At 45.4% G+C, this 24,659-nt stretch overlaps 1 protein-coding gene across 2 annotated transcripts in view; it reads right to left on the reverse strand.

The window, feature by feature from the left end:
* The window catches only part of Golim4 (golgi integral membrane protein 4), a 73,468-nt gene that overhangs the window by 14,132 nt on the left and 34,677 nt on the right, over positions 1-24,659 (reverse strand). The window contains exons 2-11 of one of the 2 annotated variants that reach the window (XM_005393143.2): positions 19,996-20,070; positions 18,765-18,814; positions 17,144-17,197; positions 15,421-15,571; positions 11,863-11,945; positions 11,288-11,371; positions 7,551-7,715; positions 5,184-5,516; positions 3,288-3,547; positions 2,765-2,844 (exon numbers count right to left, since the gene is read on the reverse strand). In XM_005393143.2, the coding sequence (XP_005393200.1) occupies positions 2,765-2,844; positions 3,288-3,547; positions 5,184-5,516; positions 7,551-7,715; positions 11,288-11,371; positions 11,863-11,945; positions 15,421-15,571; positions 17,144-17,197; positions 18,765-18,814; positions 19,996-20,070 (1,335 nt within the window). The remainder of the gene's footprint in view (positions 1-2,764; positions 2,845-3,287; positions 3,548-5,183; positions 5,517-7,550; positions 7,716-11,287; positions 11,372-11,862; positions 11,946-15,420; positions 15,572-17,143; positions 17,198-18,764; positions 18,815-19,995; positions 20,071-24,659) is intronic. The other variant, XM_013518629.1, reaches the window with a different exon arrangement.

A 24,659-nucleotide genomic window follows, 5' to 3' on the forward strand; every position in this document is an offset into this window, starting at 1 on the left:
ATGAATTGCGGCAGCCTCTTCTGCATCAGCCTGTTTAGTAATTTCTATGTTCTTCCAAAACGTTTCAAGAGAGACAGAAGAAAAGCTTCAATTTCAGAAACTCTACCTGTTAACTGCAGGGAACCCCGGGCAGCGAGGCGCTGTTCAGCCAGCTGTCCGGGGCCTCACCGGGGGCTGAGGCCGCGCCCCAGGCCGAGCTGCAGCAAGAGCACCCACCACTGTGATAGCAGGGCTTGCTGAGAGCCGCAGAGCACCCGACAAGGATGGGGTGGGATGGGGTACACCTCACTTCTCCCAGGGACGCCTCTTTTTCTCGTTTCTGGGTGTTTACCTTAGAGCCACAGAAATATGCAGCTAAGTAAAGATGACCGCAGCTGCACAGTCCTGAGGGATACCCATCACAGCAGGGAGCAGAGACCACCTCCCTGCCGCGCTCGTTTACTCCGGCTTCCTCTCGAGAATCTACCTATGTTTTGCAACCAGACAAAAAACAGACTGCACACAGCGGAGTATCTGCTGGGGGTCGTGTCTGGCAACTCAACCTGTGGATGTCTCCAAAATTTATACGCATCTTCCCCGGCAAGGTCTCCCGGGACGCGGACAAGCAGCAGCGCTCGTTTTTGAAGACAAGAGCCGGCACAGCTCCTTCCAAGGAGCTGCCTCCCACACCGTGATGCTTTGTGTGTGGACGTCCCTCCGAAGCCTCAGACGCTCAAAGGCAGCGCCTGTGGAAGGCGACTGGATTTACGGGGCCGTAACAGCTGGCCTGGCGTTGGGAAGTGCGTGACGGGCTATCAGGAGCGCGGCCTGGGAAGCGCGTACTTCCTTTTCTCTCTGCTCCCTGCCATGCCGTGAGCAGCTCCTCCCCGCCAGGCCCCCGCCATGCTGCCCCAGCTTAGAGCCGGCTGACTACGGACTGGACAGGAGGCAGAATAAACTGCACCTCCCCGAAGTCATGCTGTCAGGTATTTGGCCCAACAAGGGAAGTACTAAACGCAGACTCTGCGGAGCTCTGATGACAGCAATGGCACAGACAGTCTGAAAAGACGTAACGGCCAAGACAGGCCTGAGGTCAGCAAAGAAGCCTGGGAAAGGGTGGAATCTACTCTTCCGCCGGCTTCCGGCCCAGGGCTGCTTCATCGCTCACTGCCCTGGCGTCAGATGAATTCCGGCCTAAGCGAGGCAGAAGCACCGTGACCTTCAGTCCCCGTCCCTGAAGCACAGGAGGCCTGGCTGGAGCTGTGACCAGCACACACGGCACACTGGGGAGTGCAGAGAAGGTGGGCAGACCCCAAAGCCCTGCCTGGAGGTCATTTCCAGAGGGACGCTCAGATGCACCCGCCGCAGTCACCCAACTCTGCCCAGGGGCTCGCTCCGCGGACACACTTTTGGACAAGGCATTCACAATCCAGATGTGCTGCTGGCTGCTCGGTCTGAGGCGCTCCAGCTGGAAAAGGCTGAATCTGAGAACAGTCTCCATCAGACGCGGAAGGCTGCGTTTGAGTCGGTGGAGGGAGAAGAGATGGCGCTGTTTAACTGGCTCCTGGTCACCCTCTCGGCCTCTGGAGAACGGGGACAGCGACTTCTAATTTCTAGGTGTCCAAAGAAAACTGTTTGCCCTTGGCTCTTGCACCACTTCAGCTCTAAGCTGGTTCTGACATTTTTCTTTTGTTACAACTAAAATTTAAATGAGTAAAATGAAGCACTTCACCACAGAAAACCCGGCCCGTGAGGACAGCGATGATGATGCCACAACAGGACACATTACACACTCACGCGCGTGCAGGTGATTCTTGCCGCTCTGGGGAAACATATTTAGACGACGAGAACTGTAACAGCACACGAGGATAAAAGCGAAGTGCTTTTGTGGGGATGTAAGATAAATGAGGGGAGGTTAAGTATGTGGACAGTGTTCAATCTAAGAAAATACAGAGGGTACTTCACAAGTGCACGGAGGAATTTATTAAACAAAGAAGGGAAAAACTTTTTCTAATCTTACCGATAACAGAACGAAAGAGTTTAATGTGACTCCTGGGGGACACAGGAAAACAATTTCTTGGCTCTTAGGGCTACAAAATATCACAAGCTGATGAGGAGTTTGGGGCATCACCTTCCTTTAGATCCCCTTACAAAACAATACCCATCCAAGCACTAGCAGTGCCAGGGAGACAGTTACTCTCTAGCTCTGTTCACAGCCAGCAACATTTGATAAATTACATCCTGGACCTTTACCATAGAGAAAAGCTATTTTTGATTTAATTTAAAAACTTTTGAGGGGCTGGGGATTTAGCTCAGCGGCAAAAGCGCCTGCCTGGCAAGTGCAAGGTCGTGAGTTCGGTTCCCGGTACCGGAGAAAAACCAAACAAAAAATAAAATAAAATAAAATAAAATAAAATAAAATAAAATAAAAACTTTTGAGACCATGATGCAGAGACTCCCAAAGTAAGAAGAAAATGCAGGAGTTTCCCCAAAGCATAATAATCTTAGACGATTTGCCAGAAGTAACTTTTTCATATACAGAAAGACTAAACTATGGAGAAAACGTTACAGAGGACAGAGATTATTCTGATCATTTTTTGCTACCAGTACGCACTCTTAGAGAGGATTAAGATTAATTCAGTAACAACCGAAGCAGCACGGCTCACAGATCTTTTTGCACCTACTCAGGTATACGTTCATCTCCTTGGTGTTGCACAAAGGCGGCTCACTGGTGTGACATGCTACCTAGTAACCTTCTTAAAACACTCATCATGGAGAGTCTTACCGCCCTCCTCCTCTTGGACTCGCTGGTCCTCTGGTCCCTGAACAATATCATTATCCACAGCATTGTAGTGAGCTTGCTGCCTGTCAGGGGCACAAACATTTCAAATTCAGTGACACAGATCATTTATTTTTCAAGATAGTAGTAAGATTTTTCAACATTTTTTGAAAAGCCGTATTTTGAAAAAAATTTTAAATACACAACAGGGTATAATAATAAAAATATGCTTTCCAAAAGGGTAGTAAATCTTTCAGTGACAGGATAAAAAGTTAGCATAAAGCCTGCTAAGTTACTGTGAGACTTACATATTGCTCCCAAACAGGAAAGAAAATACTGGTTATATCTGAAATTAAATACCCGGCACTTCATTCTCAAGTCATGATTCTATCTTGGCTGCATGAGCAATACGAGCCGCTCACGTTCACGCACCACCAACACACACAGTTGTGTTTCACTTGTTTATTAAATTGGGGGGGCTGCGCACACCCACGGGGAAGAGGAGGGGAGGGGAGGGGAGGCTGCCTACCGGAGCTGCTCCTGGCGCTGCTGCCCGCCCTCCTCGCGCCCAGCCTGCCTCTGCTGGGCCGCCCCTCTGGCCAGAAGCTGCTGCTCCTGCTGCTGCCGCTGCCACAGCAGGTGTCCCTGCAGCCGCTGCTGGTGCAAGGCCTCCTGGCGTTCTCGCAGCCGCAGGGCCTCCTCGTCCCTCCTCACCGCCAGCCGCTGCTGCTCCAATGGCTCCTCATACTGGGACCGGAATCTGGTGACCGGCTTGCCTGAAGGGTGCACCTGGAGCAAAAATGGGTCGATGCTGAGCAAAAGAACCCTCAGAGTTCTGCCTTCACTGGTCTCACAACAAACTCGGGAGAGCTGGTTTTCTAACACCTGCTTTTCAGGTGTGTGCGCGAAGTCCGCGACCTCCTGCTTCCCAGCTTTCTCTGAATGCCCTAGGCTTCTTTTGGCAGCCCCGGTCTTCCCGATTTGCGGACATCGAGGCACACTTCGAGTATGCTCCTTGCTCAAATGGAGCACCGCGCGTAACATTAGAAATCAGTTTCAAACTGCAGCTGACTTTATGCTCACGGGCTCTAGAACAGCCAAGCGCTCTGTAACGTACACTGACTGGGCTTCTGTGAGGCGAAGGCTTTTTCCATGAAGAGTTAAAGGCCTAGGAATGCTAATTAACTCCAGCTTGTACACACCGATTCCAAGTTAGCAGAGCCAAAATATGTCGAAGTCCAGGTGCCAGTGGGAAAACAGAAAACTGATTCTCTTCAAAGAAACACAGGAATAGTTAAGAAGACAGGACCACTTGATTAAAGGACACTACAGTAAGCAATGCTTAGAACTGTTTTCCACTGAACTACTCCCTGCCTTCCCTGCCCTGGCCTACCTGCGAGAGCACACACAATTCTGAGCACAGGAAAGGGCGCAGAGTTAAAGGGAAATCTGCCACCCATCGTGAGGAAGGCGCAGATGGGCAGAGGCTTCTCGAGGCTACGTTTGCAAGTACGCACAGGGCAGCTGCAGAGGCCGGGGCACCCACAGCCCGGGGAGAGGCCGGCGCACGCACAGCCTGGGGCCGCAGCATCTCTGAGTCTCTCTGAGCCCGAAGCATGGGGTTGTAGGCGTCGCCAGCACCCCACAGGCCGTGACCTATCACTGCTTAGAGGCAGCAGTAGAACGGAAAGTCGCCGCGCTCGGTGTTTCTGCTAAGGCACTGCTTACAGTAATGGTCAGGTATTTCTTTAAAAGCCAAAAGTGGTTAAACACAGTTACCTAATAAGATACTCCCATAAGGCAGAGGAGCTTTGAGACAGGGTCTCGCTATGCATTTCACACTGACCTTGAACTCACTATGTAGCCCAGGCCGGCCTCAGACTTTCGGTGATCCTCCAGCCTCAGCCTCCTGAGCGCTGGGATTACAGGTGTGCGCCACCATGCCGTCTCGGTAAACAACTTTTGATAAAAGCTGTTTCACTCACTATTGAAGGTGAATGGGCAAATGCCACCACACCAACTGGCACGACATAAATAGGAAGAGGGCTCCTGGTATTTAAAAAAACAAAACCTCTTCCGCCTCAAGATCTCAAGATGGGACCTGAGCACATTCTGGCGAAGTGACTGCTAAGGTGCTCACCCACGCCCTCTGTCCGAGGGACACGAGGATCAGCCTCTGTGCACCACACCACGCGAAGGGTACACACACACACACCAGCCGCAACCGCCGTGGTCACCCACCATCTTTCTGAGGGACACGGTAGCTGTTATTAATATTACAACAGTAAACTTAAAGACATGCACATTACGCTTAATGAAACCCTCCAATTCCTAAGGAGACTGTAATACACGAGGCGGACTTGTCTTTACTGTTTAAGTAAAGCCCTGCTTCCCGGCCCGGGGACTCGGGGTGGGAGGCCCGCACCTCTGCACGAGGACGCCCCTCCCGCCGGCTGGCTGCTTCCTTGAGCTCGTGCTGCTCCCTCCACTCCCGGTCCTGCTCCTCCGGCGACGGATCATGTTCCTCCTCGAGGTGCTCCGCCTGCCCCACCTGCTCCATCTCCTCCTCTTCCAGGGCCTTTCTGTGCTCCTCTTCCACCTGGCGCTCCGCGGGCTCTCTGGGTTCCACGTCGTGCGGGCTGTGCGCTGCGGCAGCCTGGAACTCCGCCCCCTTCGGGCTGGGAGTGTAAGGCTTCACTTCCTCTGCTCTTCCAGGCACCGCTTCCTGATTCTGCCACACGTCACCAGGGCGAGCCTCCTAGGCCAAACACACCGGAGAATGACACTCTTGTATTTCAAAGCAGTGATGCAACACCTTTATGACCACGGGTAGTACAACCAAAGCAAAATCCTGGCGTCTAGAAATATAGACTGTCCTGACTCAAAAAGAGAGAAGCAGTAGTCACAATTCTCACTGTGCAATCTCACCCACAAAGTGGAGATGGTCTAAGCAAAATTTCACCTCAGTAAGAATACAGTTGGCAACCAGGTCAGGAAAACCTGTAAGCGTCCACATCTCAGAAGTAAACCTTTCCTTCCACAGCAATCTAACTCCTACTTTTCCTTAGAATAAAAAGGAAAATACTCTCAAACCTAAGTGATGAAATGGTTATAAAACTTTCTCCAATTTTAATTTTGTTTCCAATAATTACATGAAAAAAGGATACGATCCAATTGAAGAGTAACTGGGTTGATTTTTCTTTATAATTTTTTAAAATGCCATTACTAATGGATATCCATGTTTAAAATAGTACCATCTGAGATACAATAAAATATTGTTAATGTATTAAATTCCTTTGTAAGCCAGTCTTTGGTAAGTATTTTGTATTGTCAATATAGAAAACTGAGCAGACCAGAAAAAGTGTCGTATTTTAGAATACTCCTCTAAAATCAGTTGATTCAAGAGAGTTTCCCCATGGTTTCAGAGGTCTCCATATAATCTCCATTACTTAGGGAAGGAGCAGTAACGTAACACTGATAGGGAAATCTGTCAGGCCTCCTTCTACCTTCGTCTTCATCAGAAAACAATTACTTCTTTGGTCAGACTGTCTTCTCACGTGAAAATAAGTGTGAAACACTATTACTTTAGAAGTGGAACTATAGGAATAAGAAACTGGGGAGAAAAAGTCACGTCTCAGACATGTGAGGGCAACTTCCAGAGGTGAGCATTTTACTAAACTCCTCAGCTATCGGGCAAGTATGACTTAATACTGCCCTGCCCTTACAGAAAGTATTTCTGTAGTGCACTAAGTGATTTTAAACAGCTGTCATGTATCTTCACACTATCTCTGTGAAGAAGGTTACAACAGATAACGACTATCTCCAACTCACAGGTGCAAAAACTGACGCTCTAGGCCATTAGAAGATTAATCCAGTGAAACACCAGCCCAGCTAGGAGAGAGCAGAACCAAATGCCAGGCAAACGACCGATCATCATGCTTTAAGCTAGTGTTACCGTGACACCCCCAGAGAGAAGCAGAGTCCACAAGGACACGGACTCCACCCATGAAGGAATGCTCTGCACAGAGTGAGACCATCACACACGAAGTATACTACTCAATCAGCTGGGGCTTAGTCTTCGCAAACATTTGCCGTTAAAAAAGGACTTTGCTGGGGGAAAGATAAGCACACTTCTCGTTTTTATTACATGTTGTACAGCAAAAATAACTCAGAATTAATAACAAGGAGGACAACACTTGTGATCTCTCACTTATGAGATCTCAACTTAGACTCACTTGCGTGCAGGATAAAGCACTCACACCCAGGCACTGTCACGCGCACACTTTAACACACATTTTGACTGCATTGTACAGGCCCGGCACTGCCCCAGCTTCAGGTATATCGACTTTAACACCTGAGCAGGCCAACTGTCACATAGTATCCTTCTGAACATTTAACCTTCTCACCCTGCTCAAGGAAAAAAATAAATCAACCAACCTTCAAATACTCAGATACTACCGCTCCGTCAGACAAATAAACCCCCAGGAAAAAGACACAGCCAGTCAAGTCCTTCCCAGAAAAGCTGCAGCAGTAGTTGTCGAAATGTTCTCCCCAGTCCAATGAACCAGTTAGAAATGCAAATCCTCAGGCTTCACCCCCAGATGAACCAAATCCAAAACTTGGGCAAGAGCTCAGCAGTCTGTGTTTTAATAAGCCCTACTGGGGATACTGACACGCAGGAAAATTTGAAAATATTGCTCTGAAGAGTGGGCAGTACGGAGAGCAGCGCATCTCCTGACAGCTGCACAGGGCAAGTGACCTCCCACGGACCAGCAGAAGCCGTGCCTCTTACCTCTGGTGGCTTTCCGGCCGGCTGGCCCCCTGCCGCGTTGTGACCTTGTAGAGGATGTGCCACCTGGGTGAGGGTAACATTGTGCAGCTCTGCTTGGCCAGATTTTCGAAGGCTTGGAATCTTATTCAGAGTATCTTTCAGCTGTTTATATTCTGCAACTTGGGTCTGCATAGAAATTGCACAGTTTGAGGAGGGAGAGATCATTTACAGATACGCACTTAAGTTCACCAGAGGACTAGACAAAAATATTACACCTACATCCAATGAGGAAAATACCTAGGTTTCATGCACTGGTTATTCTTCTTGGACATGCTTAGCCATTTGAGCACATGCATATTAGAATTAGTGTTGAAGGAAACAGAAAAGATACCTAAGGCAGATATTAGTTGCTTGTGCTATATTAAGTGAAGTTATATTTTGTGCAAATAACTTTCCAGTATACATTTCTTTATTAAAATATAGGTATGCAATAAATATTTCATCACATTAAAAATCTACTAAAAATTCACAGTTACACAAGTACAAGTGCAGCTATCTTTTAGCAAGATGGTCTGAGTAACATTTTCAGGAGAAAGGAACCATAGGAGGGGTGTGTGTGTGCGTGTGCGTGTGTGTGCGCGTGCGTGTGAGATAACTGCTCGGCTCACCCTCTCCCTCTGAGCCAGTCTGTACTACAACAGGGCCCCTACTTGTTAGACTGCTTCCCAGTCTGTGCGCTCTGTGGTTCACGAGAAAGTAGTGGAACAGGCATGAATGGGTCTGGATTTTTATCTCTCAGTTCTGAACATCCTCTTAAAGCGATAAGGGCAATAATGCAGGTCCTGGATTAGAAACACTCACAAAGGCGCACCTGTGTGCATGTATTATTGGGTGTGTGTGGTGTGTTGTATATTTTTAACACAAAGAGCTGGAAAGGTAGAAAACAAATCGGTTCTAACAAAACCAGTAGACAGTGTGTATACATAACTCATCGTATGCGCCATCAATGCTCTCCCGGGAAGTGCTGTGTGTGTACACACACTCACACAAACACAAAAACAGAACAAGAAACCTCCCTTGAACAAGACCCTCAGCGAGGGCCACCCCCCTCAGTGTGCCCAGCAGAGTGGGCAAGTGGCACTGGGACCGGCCAGGCCTACGGCCATTACATCTGCCTGCTGCCCGCTGTGCTTCTACCCCAGAGGAGAGACACAGCTTTCTTCTCCCTAATGTGCCCACAAGTGAAAAGTCTGTTTGCTGAATCCGTGCCAAAGTAGTGCCTGCATATGATCTGTAGTAAAGTGTACCGCATGGCTAGTCGTGGCCCTTAGCTCCAAAATCTATCAGAACACTTGTAGACCAACTTTGGAGGTCACAGAAGAAAACAAATGACACCCACATACAGTGATGCTTTTCATAGTGGGAGTTACATGGAATACGCAAAACTCGATTATACTTTTTTCTTTCTCCTCCAAGATATCTAAAATTTGAAGGCAATAAATTTGTGCTTCTGGTGTTAATTAAAAATGTAGGCTCGTGGCTCCCACTACTGAAATTATCATCTAGGGCTGGGGATTTAGCTCAGTGGCAAAAAGCGCCTGCCTGGCAAACGCAAGGTCATGAGTTCGGTTCCCGGTACCTGAGAAAAAACCGAAAAACCAGAAATTATCATCTAAAGTGTCTCAGGCAAGAACTAGGTAATGTGATGAGGAAGTCTCAAAACATACACTTAAGCATTAGGTGTCATTTAGATACCACGAAGATCTGAACTTCAAACATGGCTCTGGTCACCTATGTATCATGGGCCAGCTCCATGTAGATGTCCCTTGGGCCTCGGTTTACCTAGTTATAAAATGTTACACACCTTACTAGATTATGAAGATATAAAATCCCTAACTATATTTGAGCATCAAGTTGTCATGACAGAATCCAGAAGATGATTTTCATGAAAAACGTAGATACCTGAAACAGCATTGTTTTAAAAGGAAATTTAGGGAAAGTTCCCGTATGGTGCTATAGACTTTATGTTTGTGTTTTTCCAAAATCCATATATTGAAATCCTAATTCACAATGTGGTGGTATCAAAAGATAAAGACTTTGCAGGGTCACTGGGTCATAAGGATGGAGCCCTTAGGAAGGGGATTAGTGCCTTTATGAAAGGAATCCTCAGAACTTTCTCCATCTCATTCATTGTATGAGGACACAAGCAATCTTCAACCTGGGAGAGGGCGCTTGAAAGAATCCAATCACGCTGGCACCTAAATTAGGACGTCCAGCCTGCAGAACCATGAGAAATAAATGTCTACTGTTTATAAGCCACTTGTTCTATGGTGTTTTCACAGCAGCTCAAACTAAGACATATGGCTTTAATTATTACCTTAGTCACAGCATAACTATTTCAAAAGACAAGGAAAAATTAAGAGTATTCTCTCAAAAAAGACATTTAGAGAAATAGAAAACTATATATATGTAAATTTCTATTTCTGTTACAGAACTCCATCAGTAATATTGCCAGTGTGCTTACTAGAAAATTAACTTTGGCTATGTTTTCTTCTATTTTCATGGGTTTTCTGATTGTTGCTTAACCTGATATTGATGGTTAATACAGCATAGCATATCCAAAGCAGTCTGTCACAATCTACAGTACAAAGGACAGCCTCACATAAAATGATACTTGATGAAAGTTTATAAAAAGGCTTGAAATGAAGTAGTACCTTCTAAAGCCGACGTATTCACACACACGCAAAAGAACTACCACACAGCAACGGTTTAGCAGAAAGACAATGAACGACTGTCTTAAAAGTCCCACAAACACAGAAGCTACCGTCTCAGGGATGATGCAGGGCCCAACAAGTTACATTTTTGATCATTTCATAACGAGAAGTAACAGTGTACATTCTCACAGGTAGTTTGTAACTTTGCCCTTTTCTTGCAATTCCTTCAACCAGGACAGAAACGGCGAAGATCTAGCTTAACACGGTGACTGCGCTGCCGCCCGCGCTGCTCCTGTGAGAAGGCTGCGCAGCTCGCGGCGTGGTATCGGTTTGATAAGCTCTCCACTTCTCGTGTCTGTTCACCTGGCCGTTCGGTGACTAGCACTCAGGACCGGCCTTGGCCGTTCGGTGACTAGCACTCAGGACCGGCCTTGGCCGTTCGGTGACTAGCACTCAGGACCGGCCTTGGCCGTTCGGTGACTACGCACTCAGGACCGGCCTTGGGCCAGGGGCTGCTCTAGGCCTTGAACAAACGGAGATTCTGGCTCTGGTTCTCCCTTCTCTACTGACTCTTCTACTTCTCTGTAATTTACCCAACACCAACCACATAGCCCCGCCCGCCACGGGCGTGTGTAGCTGTGAATGCTGCAAATGAGGGAAGAACAGAGGGAAAGAGTGACAACTGTTTATTGGTGGCCAGCACCACAACATGCTGCAGATCCCACTCCGAGAGTTGACACAGATCAGACAGTTGCAAAATATGTACAGGAGAATTTCTATGGTTTAAATAAGTCTTAGACTACTGCACTTAGGGCCAAGTAGAAGCAGAAACAGTCATCTGCACCATACAACCAGGGCAAAAGATAATCAGACGCTTAATACTCCCTCAGATGAATTTGAAAAGCATGCACTGTTCTCAGAATTAGGACAGCTCTTTCCTAAGAAATTCACTGAAGACTGGCTTGTAAGAGACTACATGCACCAAAGCATTTGGAAGTATTAGGCAGACTTAAAAGAACTGACAGCGGCCGCTACCCTCCTAACCTGTGCAGCAGCTAGTGCGCTCTTGTGGTCTTCCAAAGTCACTACAAGTTGTTCATGCTCGGAGAGCAAATTCTTATGCTGTTGCTACACAAAAAAGAATTTTATAGTTGAGCTTTACGTCACAAAACAAACTCTTTGTTATGAACTATCTAAACGTTACTTGCCTGTTTATTTGTTGCTATTAACTTCAAAATTACTGGGGAGGGAAAACTAAGATTTATGTAGCAGTCCAAAATCTAAAATATGCTACCCAAATGTAACTTATAATGAAATCAAAACCAAAGGAACACATCTTTCATTATTAATAAATCTCCGGAAATATAAATATTGTTAAATACAACCAACTACCAAAACAATAATTTTATATTCTAAAAACATTTTCATGAAAACGTTTAGATTTAAATACCTTTTGTATTTTACGATGCTAAAGTGGTAAAAGTATCAGGTATGCTCCAGTTATACAAAGCTCACAGTAACAGTCTGGTTTTCCCAGGCAGGTCAAGTGGATTTCTGCAGTCATTCTACAGAGTGAAGCAGGTACCCACCGAACAGCCGCACATCCCACTGCACTGTACCTTGACATCTTGCAGCTGTGTGTGTATGTCTTGGTGTGCTTTCCTCAGTTGTCTATTCTCTTCTCTCAAATTGTACACAGTTTCTGTTTCACAAAAAGAAGAACCACACGTAAAGCCTTGAAATTCTCAGGGCTCTGATTCTATTAGTTTTACATCTGCAGCATCACACTGTTTTATGATCTGTTCTGTACTTTGACAGTATTAAGAATCAACAAAAACTATCTCACACTGCCAAATAGCATGGATTGAGCGAAACATTTCAATACAATTTGGCTCAGGAGTTTAAACACATTTAAACAAGCTATTCATTGTAGATGGAAGTCAGGATTTTTAATTAATCAGGACGTAAAAATGAAGTCTTTCTGGCAATAAGCCCTTAAGAATAAAATTACAAGGCCTCAGCTTTAAAACTCTTCAAAATTAAAAATAAAATTACCAGGAAGTATAGACTCTCCTCAGAGCATGAAAAATTTCCACAGCCTCCAAAAGGCACTTCAATTACAAAGGCAAGTTGTGACACAAGAAGGAGGTAGAAACCCTACTCATCTGCTGAAAAAAGCTAACGTTTTTCTTTCGTTTACTAGTGAGTTCTGGAGTAAGCCTAATTCAGCTTCCAGCAGCTACAGGACAGCTCCTTTCAGAGCCACGATGTAACATTCAGAGTGAAGTCCTAAAGTCCGCCCTTCCAAGCCCTAATGTTCAGGGAACAGCGTCCCTCTTACAGATTCTGACCCCACTTTCCTATGTTCTTGGTAATTTTCTGTCACTCCTTGTATCTACAGAGTGCATATTAATAATGGCAGCTGCTGGCCACAGCTACACCATGAACGCTTTTTTCTGGCCCCTGCCGTGTTGGCCTATACGATGTTTCCCACATTTGAATAGTTGTCACTGCTTAAGGAGAAAGAAATACTCTAATCTCAGGCGATATTAGGCTAAGTCTTGTGTGAGAACAATATGCAGTAGAGTGATGATGGGGCTGTGCATTTCATTTTCCAGTGGGAGACACTTTTGAGAATGAAAGGAGGAGCTATTCATAATTCGTCTGTGCTAACAAGCACAGACCTGGACTGTGCCAGGAAAACTGTCCCTAAATGACAGTCACGTCCTGCAGACAACGCCCTAACTTTCCACTCAGTGTGGAAGAAAATGATAGTCGCCTTCTCCCGTCAGACTTTCTGGGTCTCATAGCTCCTTCCTGAGCCGCAGATACTAGATGCATGAGTGGGTGTGGGGGAGAGATCAGGAACAAAGCAGAGCGCTGCAGGGATGGATCATACAGCTGCATGTAACAATGGATCTTCTCCAAGATACAAGCAGGACACCACTGGCAACCCAAGAGGACCTTATGCGTACCAGACCATGGACACGGGTTCAGTCCAACACACACCCCTCACACCAACTTAGCTAGTTCTTAAAGGAATTTCAGATTCTACGCTTAATGGCAGTGGGTCTTGTGCCTTTGCTGACTCCATTTGTTGAATGATGCTAGGCACCATGCCTACTTTAAAGGTTGCTATGAAAATTAAGATCATACCCCCCAAAAGCCTCACCCGGTACTGACACAGGTAGGTATTTGTTAAACGACAGCTAATACAATGACGATAATGAGCAATCACCTAAGCTTACACAGTACCCCCCAGTTCTCCAAGAACTCTAAATTTGGACTTTGCATCGGATTCTACTACCAAAGGTAATCAGACTGTATGCCTGGGTTAGCCACCCTGGTCTGAACTGATCACAAATGCTTTAACTCAAAGTGTCCTAAGCTTTGTAAACAGTCATAATCAAACAAAAGCGCTGATGTGCAAACTGCTCAAAGGCACTACCCACACTTGGTTGGTCCAGGTTCTTTGTAAAACTGCTTCCAACAATTGGTACCATAAGTATTGCCGTTTTTCTCTCCCTTCTAAGTCACTGATACGTTCTCTTTCCGATGCCTACACTCCTAACATGTACTATATTTTCCTTTTCATCCTGGGTAGCAAGACGTTCATACCAGATAAGACGGCACCATCTATCACTCAGAATGCACATATATGTGTCCTCCTTTTCATGGTTCTGATTTCTACTATGCACAAGTTTTTAATTTTTTATTACACATGGATTTTTTTTTTAAGAAAAGTAGAGTAGACATAAGAAAACTTGTTTTTCAGCACTATTGCTAAATATAAATAAAAGTATTAAAATACGTATTCTTCTTAAAGTAGGCCCTCAGAGATCAGGTACCTCACAAAATGTTATTTCTCATTCTTTAATGACTCTACCTATTATTTGTATAATTTAATGAATTACTAAGTCATTAAATGAACCTGATCATCTTAGCAAATGCTGAACAATGTATCCAAAATCCAGTGTGTCTTCCCTCTCCACACAAAGCTGTAGCTTCCTCAGACACCAGAACTCTCTGGTCTTCTCTTCCTTCAGACTTGTGAGGCCTTCTAGTGTTTAGTCTTTCTTACTTTTTTGTTTTGTTATCCCCGCAGTTCCTTACCACCTGCCTATTTCCAACAAGCGAAGGACTCTACATATCCACCTCTCTTGGAGACTGTTGACAGTTGGTCCAATTCTATCAAAGCCACCTTAACGCTTTTTAGAATTGCTGCAGTGACTAACTGTTGTATGATTTTTTACGGTTACTTATTTTTGGAATACTTACAGAGAAAACATTGCAAAAACAGTGTAAGTACTTAGCACCCCACTTCCCTCCATGAGGACATCTCAGTATGTAACTCACTATCCACAGAAACTGTTTGGCATTATACAATAGGCTAGATGACAGACCACATCTGGATTTCACCATGGCTTGTGCACATGCCACATACCTTTTAAAACCAATTCTCATACTCTGAACTTATTTAGCACATATGCATTTCATCGGAAAATGCCTTGGTTTCTTTTTATAAAACTCATACCTACTCAATGAAGTGGTGCAATTTGTTCCATACTGCTGCAAAAATTCTTGATGCTGATACTGATGACAGTTATTGCAGCAAATACTGATAATGACTCTAGACACTCACATAAATTATTTAGCCTTCACACCAACCCTATGAAGTTGATACTTTTTCTGATCCCAATTTTACAGATAAGAACAGTAACTTGCCCATTGCCACAAAACTCGTAATTCCAGCCAAGATTTACAGTGGTCTGAATAGGCAGCCTGAGCTTCTGCGTTCCTATCAGCAAGCAACACAAACTTCTCTGCCACCCGGGGATGATTAGAAATGTGGGAAGCAACTCTGGCCATAGCAGTCACTGAGGAACACTGACGGTCCTTAGCGTGGAGGGAATCAGAGACGGTAAATGTTGGCGAACACGTAGTCAGAGAAGAATCGTCTTGCCCAGCGTGGCCACACGCACCAGAGACAGAACAGGACTCACTAAGCTGTCTGCTCTGCTTCCCTGGGTGCACCGAAGAGATGAGAACAGACCACAGGGTAAACGTGCAAGATCTGCACAAATCAGTGAAGGGTGTATTGTTTCCCTGGAACATTACTATTACTAATTGATAATAACTAGTATTATTGCTGATGGCCTAATTTCATTTTCAAATACCTTTTAGTTTAGAAAGTTCTTGTTCCTTTTCCTGCTGGAGCTGCAAGTACTTCTGCTTGTGGTCACTGAACGCCCTGCTGAAGTCTTCCCCTTGCTTGCGGTGTTCCTCTTCCAAGTCACTGTGCTGTTTCTTCAGCTCCTCGTGCTGACTCTGCAAGACGAAAAGCCGGGCGGAGGTGTGTACTCTCTAAAGTACGCCGGACTGCGTCCCGGCAGCACGGCCTTTATCTTGCAAGAATGGACGAACAGGCAGTGTTCGTTTTCCACAGCCTGCCCTCCATCTGCAAAGCTTCCTTGCATTTCTGCTTCCGACAAGTAAGAAAATAATCTCCCCCTTTACTTATTTACTTTTTGGTACCAGAAATCAAACTCACAACCTCATGCTTGCCAGGCAGGCGCTGTTCCAGTGAGCTGGACCCCCGGCCCTCCCCCTGTATTTTTAATATTGGTGCTAACAACAAGAAGGTGGCATGAAAGACGAAAGGAGGCGTGATTCGGGGAAATCCCCGGAGACTCGAGTTGCTGTAGAAATACGGTGAAGCTAATGACAAAACCGCTTTCCACGGACGCTCTGGAATTTCTCCTTCAACCTCGTACTTCCCCACCAACACAGGCCTCCCTAGGTGTTCGCAGGGCGCGGCTCGTGACAGCCTTCAGATACGCAAATCTGCAGATGCTCAAAGCTCTTAATGTCATAATGTTTTTATTTAACAGCTGCATAGCCTCCACTTTGCTTTGAATCCTCTCTAGAATGCTTACAATACCTAACACAATGTAATGCTATGTAAACTGTCGTACTATATTAAGGAAATAATGACAAGAGAAAGCCTGCGTAAATGCAGTACAGGTGCCCCGTTTTCACCCATTACTTTAGAAATAGAGAGGTTGGTTAAATACACAGATGCAAAACCAGTGGATACAGGAAGACACCTGCATGACTTTCCTTCTGAGGTTTTCAGCTTATAACCCGACTGTAATCACAACCTCGCTAAGCTCTACCGTCTCACATCTTCCTGTAAAAGGATGGACTGTTTTAAGTCGTGCACTGCACTCTGGATAACAGGAAAGGTTCCGGTTTCAATTCAAGGCCTGTGTCCTACTGACACAGGAGACAGAAAACGCCAGACAAAGCTGGGGGACCTGGCAGGGTGAGAGGGTGGCGATCTGCACGCTGCGCAGGGCGGCCTGCTGCTCATCTCTTCTGGCCTGACAGAAGGAGCAATTTGTTCTCTTTTTCATTTTTGGTTTTCCCGACACACACAATAATGAGTTCTACTCAAGGACTAAGGAAGGAGAATCTCTAAATAATAAATTACACTCCTGTGGTAGGCAAAAGCACATTTATTAAATACTGGTAACACAAAGGAAGCACTTTAATAGTTCTATAGCTTGCTTCCAATATGTCTAAGGTAAAAGAAAATGCCCATGGAAAACTACTATGAAAAATTAAAGAAATAACCATAAAACTTTATTATAAAAAATTAAAAGGGATAAATGAGCTTGAGATATAAGAAAATGGGTAATAATATCAACTATGTTCTCTCTAAACAAATAATAAATATGTTGGGGCATTGCAGCTATATGTAGTTTTTAGCCCATGTATCATAATGCAGCATAAATCAACTTTCTGTAAACTTTCTTCAATTACTTCAAAAACCATCAGTCAGTTCAAATATTAGCTATGCCTTTATTTCATTCATAAAGAACAATTTAAATTACTTACTTTTAACATCTGATGTTGGACATTCAAGGCACTGTATCTGCTATTGGAGTCTTGCTGTAAATTGAAAAAAAAAAAATTACCAAAAGAAAACTGATCTGGTTCTCTTACTAAAGAGAGATTCAAGCGCCTAATGAAAGATTTTCACTTATTTCACTCATGTAAGCTAAAATGGATTCTATGCTTGAGCCAGGGTGTCACCAGGGCCATCTCTTTATTTAAAAGCAGAAGTGAAGTTTCAATATTCTCACAGGTTCGTCACATTTTAGTGATGCGAATGAGGACATGGAATCATAACATGACAGCTGGCAGGGCCCTTAGGATACCTTAGTTCTTCCTCTCCTACTGTAAGGAGCTCAGGCCCAGAGGCGCGGAGGAACCTGGAGTCGCACTCGCGCATGCGGCTAGCACACGGTGCAGGTGCTCGGCGTGAGGGAAGAAGGGATACGTCACCAAGGACCAGGCCTCACGAGCACACGGGAGGGAAGACAAGAGGTGCTCTGCTCCCTCAACTCCAGTGCCAAGGAGTTCTACACAGATCTCGCCACCAGGAGCCTCTGCTGTACAGAGTGAGACAAGCTTCGTGAGGGGTAAGGTGCGTGTCCAGGGCGAATACCTCACTAAGCGGCAGAGCGGGGGCTGACCCGGAGTCTGCGTCCTGAATCTGCATCTCTGCGGTCCACTGGAGCGTCTGCACAGTGGGCCTCACACACCCGCAGCCTGGCGCGCCGGTAACCATCGGTACACGAAGACCCCCGCAGTGCTCCCTCTCCTGCTGCTACACCTTCGTAGAATACCCCTCCTGTTTTTCTCTGGCCCACCAACGAAAGTACACACTCGTACTTTTTCTCGCATTTTCACAACTTCTAAAATGAACTACATTTTTATCATTTTGTTTCATTGCTTTACTACTTTATTTTAATTTATAAGGAAATTACATTACAAACTGTAGAATAGAATAGACAGTTTGGGTGGGAGCTTTTAAAATCAAGTAAGAGAGGGCCAGGGGTTTAGCTCAGTGGCACAGTGCCTGCCTGGCAGGTGTGAGGTCCTGAGTTCAATTCCTGGTTCAAAAAGAAAAAAATCAATAAAAGCTGAAAGCTGATCACCTCCCAGGCAAGTAAAAAAACCTGACTTTTCTCAGTTTTAGTACTCTTATTCAATTAATGCTACACATTTTTCTTAGACAAGAATGACCTGCTTTTCTCCAGTTCATCTCGACTTGAAAAATATTTTCAAATGCCAGTTATCATTCCTTCATCCATTCTACAAATGTTTCTAACTGCCAGTTCAGCCAGATCCTGCGTGAAGACAATGTGCTTCCAAGGCAAACAAGAGTAACGCATCCCGTGGAAGAGAGACAAGAATTGAATACAAGGGCGAATAAAAATAATTTTCCCTTTCCTGTTAATCACCAATACTATTCCCAATTTACTCTAATCATCAATAATGTGATAAGTAAAGACAGGCTTTAAAAGAACAAATATTAAGGCCTTCCTTGTAGGAAAAAAGTATGTCACTCCTAGAACCCTAGTGATCACCACCGTAAAAGATTTTGCAATTACATCTCCCTCTCCTTCAGGTTTAATAGAAAGAAATTAAGAGGAAGAGAGAAAAACCTTACCCTCCCTTTATTTAGTGTTTCTTGTGCTTCTAACTTGTAAACAAGGAAATCTAGAAAAAACAAAATGGAGACAATGGAGTGAATCTAGGTGAATAAAGAGATGTTTTACTCAGACTTGCAGAACGTATTTTCCACTTAAATTAATCTACCTGGTGATTTGTTTGCTTAATTTTGCCTCTCAATGCTTTACAGAGACTTGAAGAAAATATTATGTCGTCCTCCTTTTCACCTTATAGCTGTAAATCCTGCATCAACAAATTCCATGTTACAACCAACTGATGAAAAGTGCATTCCGAATATCTCTGTGATTGAGTCTTTGAAATTGAGGACAAAAAAAACGGAGCACATCTTAAGACAAGAGTGACTTATGGCTCCCTGACAGATGGCGTACCAAAATCTCAGGGCCGGGAAACAGAAACTTAGCCAGCCAAGCCACCTGCGTGCTGAGAACTTCACTATCCACTAGATGGCTCTGTACAATCACTCTGCATTTAAACACAGGAAAGTTCCAGTCCTCCCAAAGCACTTCAACTCTGTCAACGTTTACTCCCACACAGGCTCACTCTGCGTCAGTGAAACACCCTAACCAATACGGACCTACTCAAGCAAGCCATTCCGACAGAACATCTCGCTTAAATTTTAAGCTTGATAACAAAACATGAATAAATGAAAGCAAGAATGCAGATAACTTCAAGTCATGAGTTGGGGAAAGTCTACAATTAAAAAAAAGTTTTAACATAAATCAATAGCACTGCCTTATCGCTCCCATTAATAACTCAAATTGAACCCACTGGCTGTACCATTAAAAGCTCTTAAGAGATTAAAACAGGTATTTAATGTAAAAATACCCAATAGTGTGATCAACTCACTGTATTATAAACATGCGTCTGTGTGTGTATTACAAGTGCTATATTTTGAACAATGCATATTGCCTTCATATCTGTGGACAGAATTTCCAGGTATTAGTACTATACCTACGTATGTTCAGATGAAAAGTTGTTGTTTTTGAAACAGTACGTATGGTCCATATACGGACCACCTCAAGTGCTCTAAATGAAATTCTGAGCAGGAATTACTGCACAACGCCTACTACAATTTTGACACCTCTTTTCCTGTCACCTGTAATACTGGCTTCAAGCTGGTAAGCGAACTAGCTTAACTCAGAGTCACAGGTACATGATGTTTCCAAGAAGAGCGTGAGAAAACCCCGGCCCGCGCGTTACATGTTTACCTTCCTTGGCTTTCTTATGTTCAAGTCTTTCCTTCTGTAAGGATTTCTCCAATCTTGATCTGTGTTCATACACAACTGCGAAAAGAAGAGTTGAAGTTTGTCTTCAGAGAACTAAGATATTCTAAAGTCAAATTAACATCAATTTGCAAAACAGGAAGACAGCAGTGCAGGGCCCTTCTGCAATTAAGCCAACGTATTAAAGGCTCCACACCCTAACCGAGGCATAAACATGAACAGACGTAACTCCGGGCTGACTCCTGGATCGTCCCCCCTTTCCTAGATCAAACGCTTTGGTACAGTGGCCTCCTTCGCCAGGGACTTTGCCTTCCCCTCCCTCTTAAAGGCAAGTGTCCTGTGAAGTCCCTCGTCTCCGCTGTACTGCCTTTAGCATGCTCTCGCCTCTCCACTGGGCTGGAGGAGTTTTCCACTTAGCCATTCTGGAGAGTCAGAGTGACCTGCTTGTGAATTAAGGCTGCCCAGAACAATGAGCAACGAACCTCAGCAGCACACCACTGGGATGGAAGAGAAGTGTGTTCGCACCCAGTCCTGCCAAAGCAAACCGGTGAGGGAAGTGTGGAAAAGACGGGGGGCTCCCCGGAGAACTCAGCAGTGCCCACTGAGCGAGGAGTCCGGCGCACCGTCTCCGACGGTCAAACCAAGGGCAAGCCCAGTCCGCGCTCTGAGCCCTTCCTGCCCTCCTGGCTCCACTGGAGAGCACCCGTCTGCTCGGAAGAACCCCAGTGTTCCTGGTAAGCTGGGAAGTGCAGACATGTCGGGGGAACCGGGAGAAGGAGCCTGTAACAGCTGTCTTCTCCACTCAGCCTTCCCCTCTGCAGCAAGCAGGAGCTGCAAGAGGTGGAAGCCAGACCTCTGAACGAGTGACACGTTTATCACGCCGCACGACACCAGACCTCGTGGTGCAAACTGACTGTGTCTGCAAGTGTGAGCTTTGCAAAGTGGTTTGTTCCTTTCAAATCTGAGAGAAGCCAGAGAAGCAACCAAGTCTGTTTCAAGTGTCATCCAAGAACAGAACACTCAGCTACACGAGGGGTTTTGAACCGCTGATGAGGGGAGCAGAGGAGGAAATAAACTTAATTCCTGACCAACCCTTGAGTCCTGTGTGTCCAGCATTATGTGGAGCGTAAGCCCACTCCCTGGCAAGCTAAGCCAAACCTGCTGCCCTGCCTTTCACCTGAGCAAGCCCCCCAGGGCTAAGTACAACGTCATCGTCCATCAGAGCTGCCCGCGTACAGCACACACAGTGCCCACCCGCCAGCTGTCCCCGTCTGTCACCGTCCCAGCGGCTTGCCTCCCCCAGCCCTGCTACAGCCCTCGGCTGCTGAAGGCGTCTCCTGCTCCCCTGCCACTGTCCCAGCAGCCGCCGCCTCCGTCCACCACAGCCATCGTCCCCCGGGCCTCCACTGTCTCTGCACATGCATCTCTCGTCTAGTCACCCTACACACGCCTTCCGCTTCAAGGCTCCATGTGCCACTCTGAGGCACGAACACCTACTCACCCCCGCTACTATCGCTGTTAACAACCCTGGGAACCGTGACCACCCAAACCCGCTTGGGGCAGTCCGGACGGCACGTCTGTCCCAGCTCGTCTTCTCCTTGTCCTCAGCTCAGCAGTGCAGTAAGCCCTGTCCCACCCTCTCCTTGGCCATGGTGTTTATTCTAGTCACACGATGATCCTTGCCCGTGGACTATTTTGTAAATAAACTAAATGCAACTCCATATTTATGCAGCTCCACACTGGACAAAGTTGTGAAACTGGACTAAATGTAGCTGTGTTTCAAAAAGCTAGGTTTGAAGTCCACTGCTTCTTCAAGCCAAGAGGTTTTTTGGACTGATACTAACAGCCCTACCTTGAACGATTTTTTTAGAGTAAAGCAATAAAAGGATAAAGATGAGCACTATCCAATCTCACTAAGCCAAGTGCTGAACTATATACTCAGCCTTTGAGAATTGTAGTCAGGTGGGGAGATATACAGAGAAAGAGACCGATCAGAACATCTTCATGATTTAACAGAGGCAAGAACAGGATCCTTCAGTGGGAAAGAAAACACGTCTCTGCTCTTGGACACTTCTGTTCGGAGCTGGAGAACTTGAAGTTTGTCCTGGACAGAAGTGCTCAGGAATACAGACATGTCAATGCAAAGGGAACCCGGCCACACTCGCCGGGCACACTGCGGACTGGACCTCAGCAAGCATGTGCAATGTTTTCGAGGGAAGAAGCAGGGAGAGTAGTCCGGATCCTGCTGAAACAGCACTGGAGTGGCCACACTGGGTTCCAAGTCTGGAGGTCTCCGGAAGGGAGCTGGGGCCACTAGGGAGAAACACGCCCTGTGCAGCAATAACGAGAAGAATTTTTAAGAAGCAGCATGAGCAAGAAAGATGCTCACCACTACCCTCCATCACACGAGGCTCTAAACATTAAATGGTATTATGAAAAGGTCTGAACCTAAAGCTACAATCCTGTGAAAATTTTACTTAATACAACATAGCAACAATCACTGGAATCTCAGGGTTGTCAGTGTTACGGGGTACAAGGTAAGCAGGTGGTGACTGTTTTTGGCCAAGCAAGCAGAAAACTCATTGGCACAACTTCATCTTCAGTAAGAGGGGAAATTCTGTGAGATAAACCACACAGAAAAGGGGCTGGAAGATCTGTAACAGAAGAGTGATGTGGGAGGGTAGGAGATGGCATTTCATTCTTTATTTCCTCCCCTTGGATTAAGTCAGCAGAACCAGTGGCTAAGATGAATCATATAAGTGCATCTTGGAGTGTTATACTCAGTGAGAATTCACACCTGCGACCTGTTCCTATCAGTATGTCTGGAGAGCCAGGAGACCCCAGGACACATCGTAAGACACTTTTATAACCAGTTTAAATAAAGCCTGTGGACAGCACATATAACACAAATGTTTGTCGATCATGGTCAAAATTCACAGACCTTGGGAACTCTGAGGCATGTGTGCAAACACACAGAATGGAATCGCTAATTGTAAGCTCTATGACCAGACTGTACTTTTGCAAATACAGCAGAAAAACAGATGTGACAAACAGGAATAAATGATACCTTCAGAAGCCATGAAGAGATTTCACACTAATACTACCTGCCTGAGAACTGGTAAGCCTTTACTACGGCAGCGTAAGTTAAGAACTGAGAAACAGCGTGAGGGCGGGACGGGCGGCAGCCTGGAGGGAAGTAGACTGGGGCAGCAAGCAGGGCCAGGGCCATGGAGAAGTGCTGTTGTTCATCAGGCTCAGAAAACGAAAAGGAACGCAGACAAACACAAGAGGGAGCCTGAAGCTCAAAGCTGAGGAATCTCAGGTAATGGGCGGTGAGGGGGACAGAAGTCAAATGCAGACAGTGAACATTGTAGAAAGGAGAGAAAAAAGGGCAAGTGACAGGTGGTAACACAAAGGCTGAAAGGAAAGACATGGTGCCTGGGTTCAAACTCCAGCTCCACTTCTTCAGGGGTGAGATGCTGCACCTCCGTGTCACATATGACGTCATATACACATGGTGCGTGCGTGTGTAGACAGTAACAGCTATCTCCGTGTGTCGGAATTAAACGTGCAAGTATACAGTTTCCAACTCCTGATTTTCCTACTTTACAATGATGCAGAAATAATGCACATTCAGTACAGACAGCGATTTACACACTGCTTTTCTTTTGGGGCTACTGATATGTGATATGACACTCCCTGTAATGCCAGGTTGTGCCGGTGAGCTATAGCTCCTAGGCGGCCAGTGCTCAGACGGGTAACGAAGCCATTATGCACTGCTAAGTCACGATGTTTGGGAGGCTAGGGGTATTGCATGCATTTTCCACTTAAGACATTTTCACCTCTCTAAGGGTTTATCAGGAAGTTAGCCCACTGTACGTGGACAGGCATTTGCGTAACACACGTAGAACACTGCTCTGTGCAGGGTGAACACTAAAATGCTAAAGTACTTCTCACCTGGCTTGGACAGTTTACAAGCGCAAGGGAAGGAATGAGGCGATCTCCCAAGAACCCTTCCATCTATACAACTGAAGCTTAATGACAACAAAGCAACGATCGTAAGAATATTATTGTGTCTAACACTCATTTGAACGACAGTATTGGTCTATTTCCTTCAGTTCGGAAAAATTCTTTTAGAAAAGCAACAAAAAAACCACCTCATAGCTCAGTAAAACTTCCCAGTATTTTTTGCAAAAACTGAACAGTAAAATAAACCAGATATAATCTTTGTGTCCTTGTGGTTCTTCTAGAAAATCTATTGAACATAAACACACACACACACACACACACACACACACACAGTCCTTTAATTCTTTCACTTGCATTTCGCAGGCTTCTGAGCTCATGATTCATCTGGACAGGTTCACTGTTTCACTTAGGAGGATTGCTAATCAATCCTCGTCACCTATCTCTATTTTTCCACTTGTACTCCAAAGTCAAGGACATCAGTCAAGATGAAGTAATGCTACTAAAATCTCTGCAACAAAAATGGTGTATAACGTATAGTGTCACAGCACCAAGCAAGTCTCAGGAAAAATAAATATAAAAACAATGGTTTAATCTCAACACTCAAGTTCCTTAATGCAGACTAACACTGCAACTGGAATAGGAGTACAAAGACTCATGAGGAAAAAAAGGAATAAAGTCTG

The sequence above is a fragment of the Chinchilla lanigera genome, unplaced genomic scaffold (assembly GCF_000276665.1).
Source record: "Chinchilla lanigera isolate Chin_1 unplaced genomic scaffold, ChiLan1.0 scaffold00047, whole genome shotgun sequence".
Lineage (NCBI taxonomy): Eukaryota > Metazoa > Chordata > Mammalia > Rodentia > Chinchillidae > Chinchilla > Chinchilla lanigera.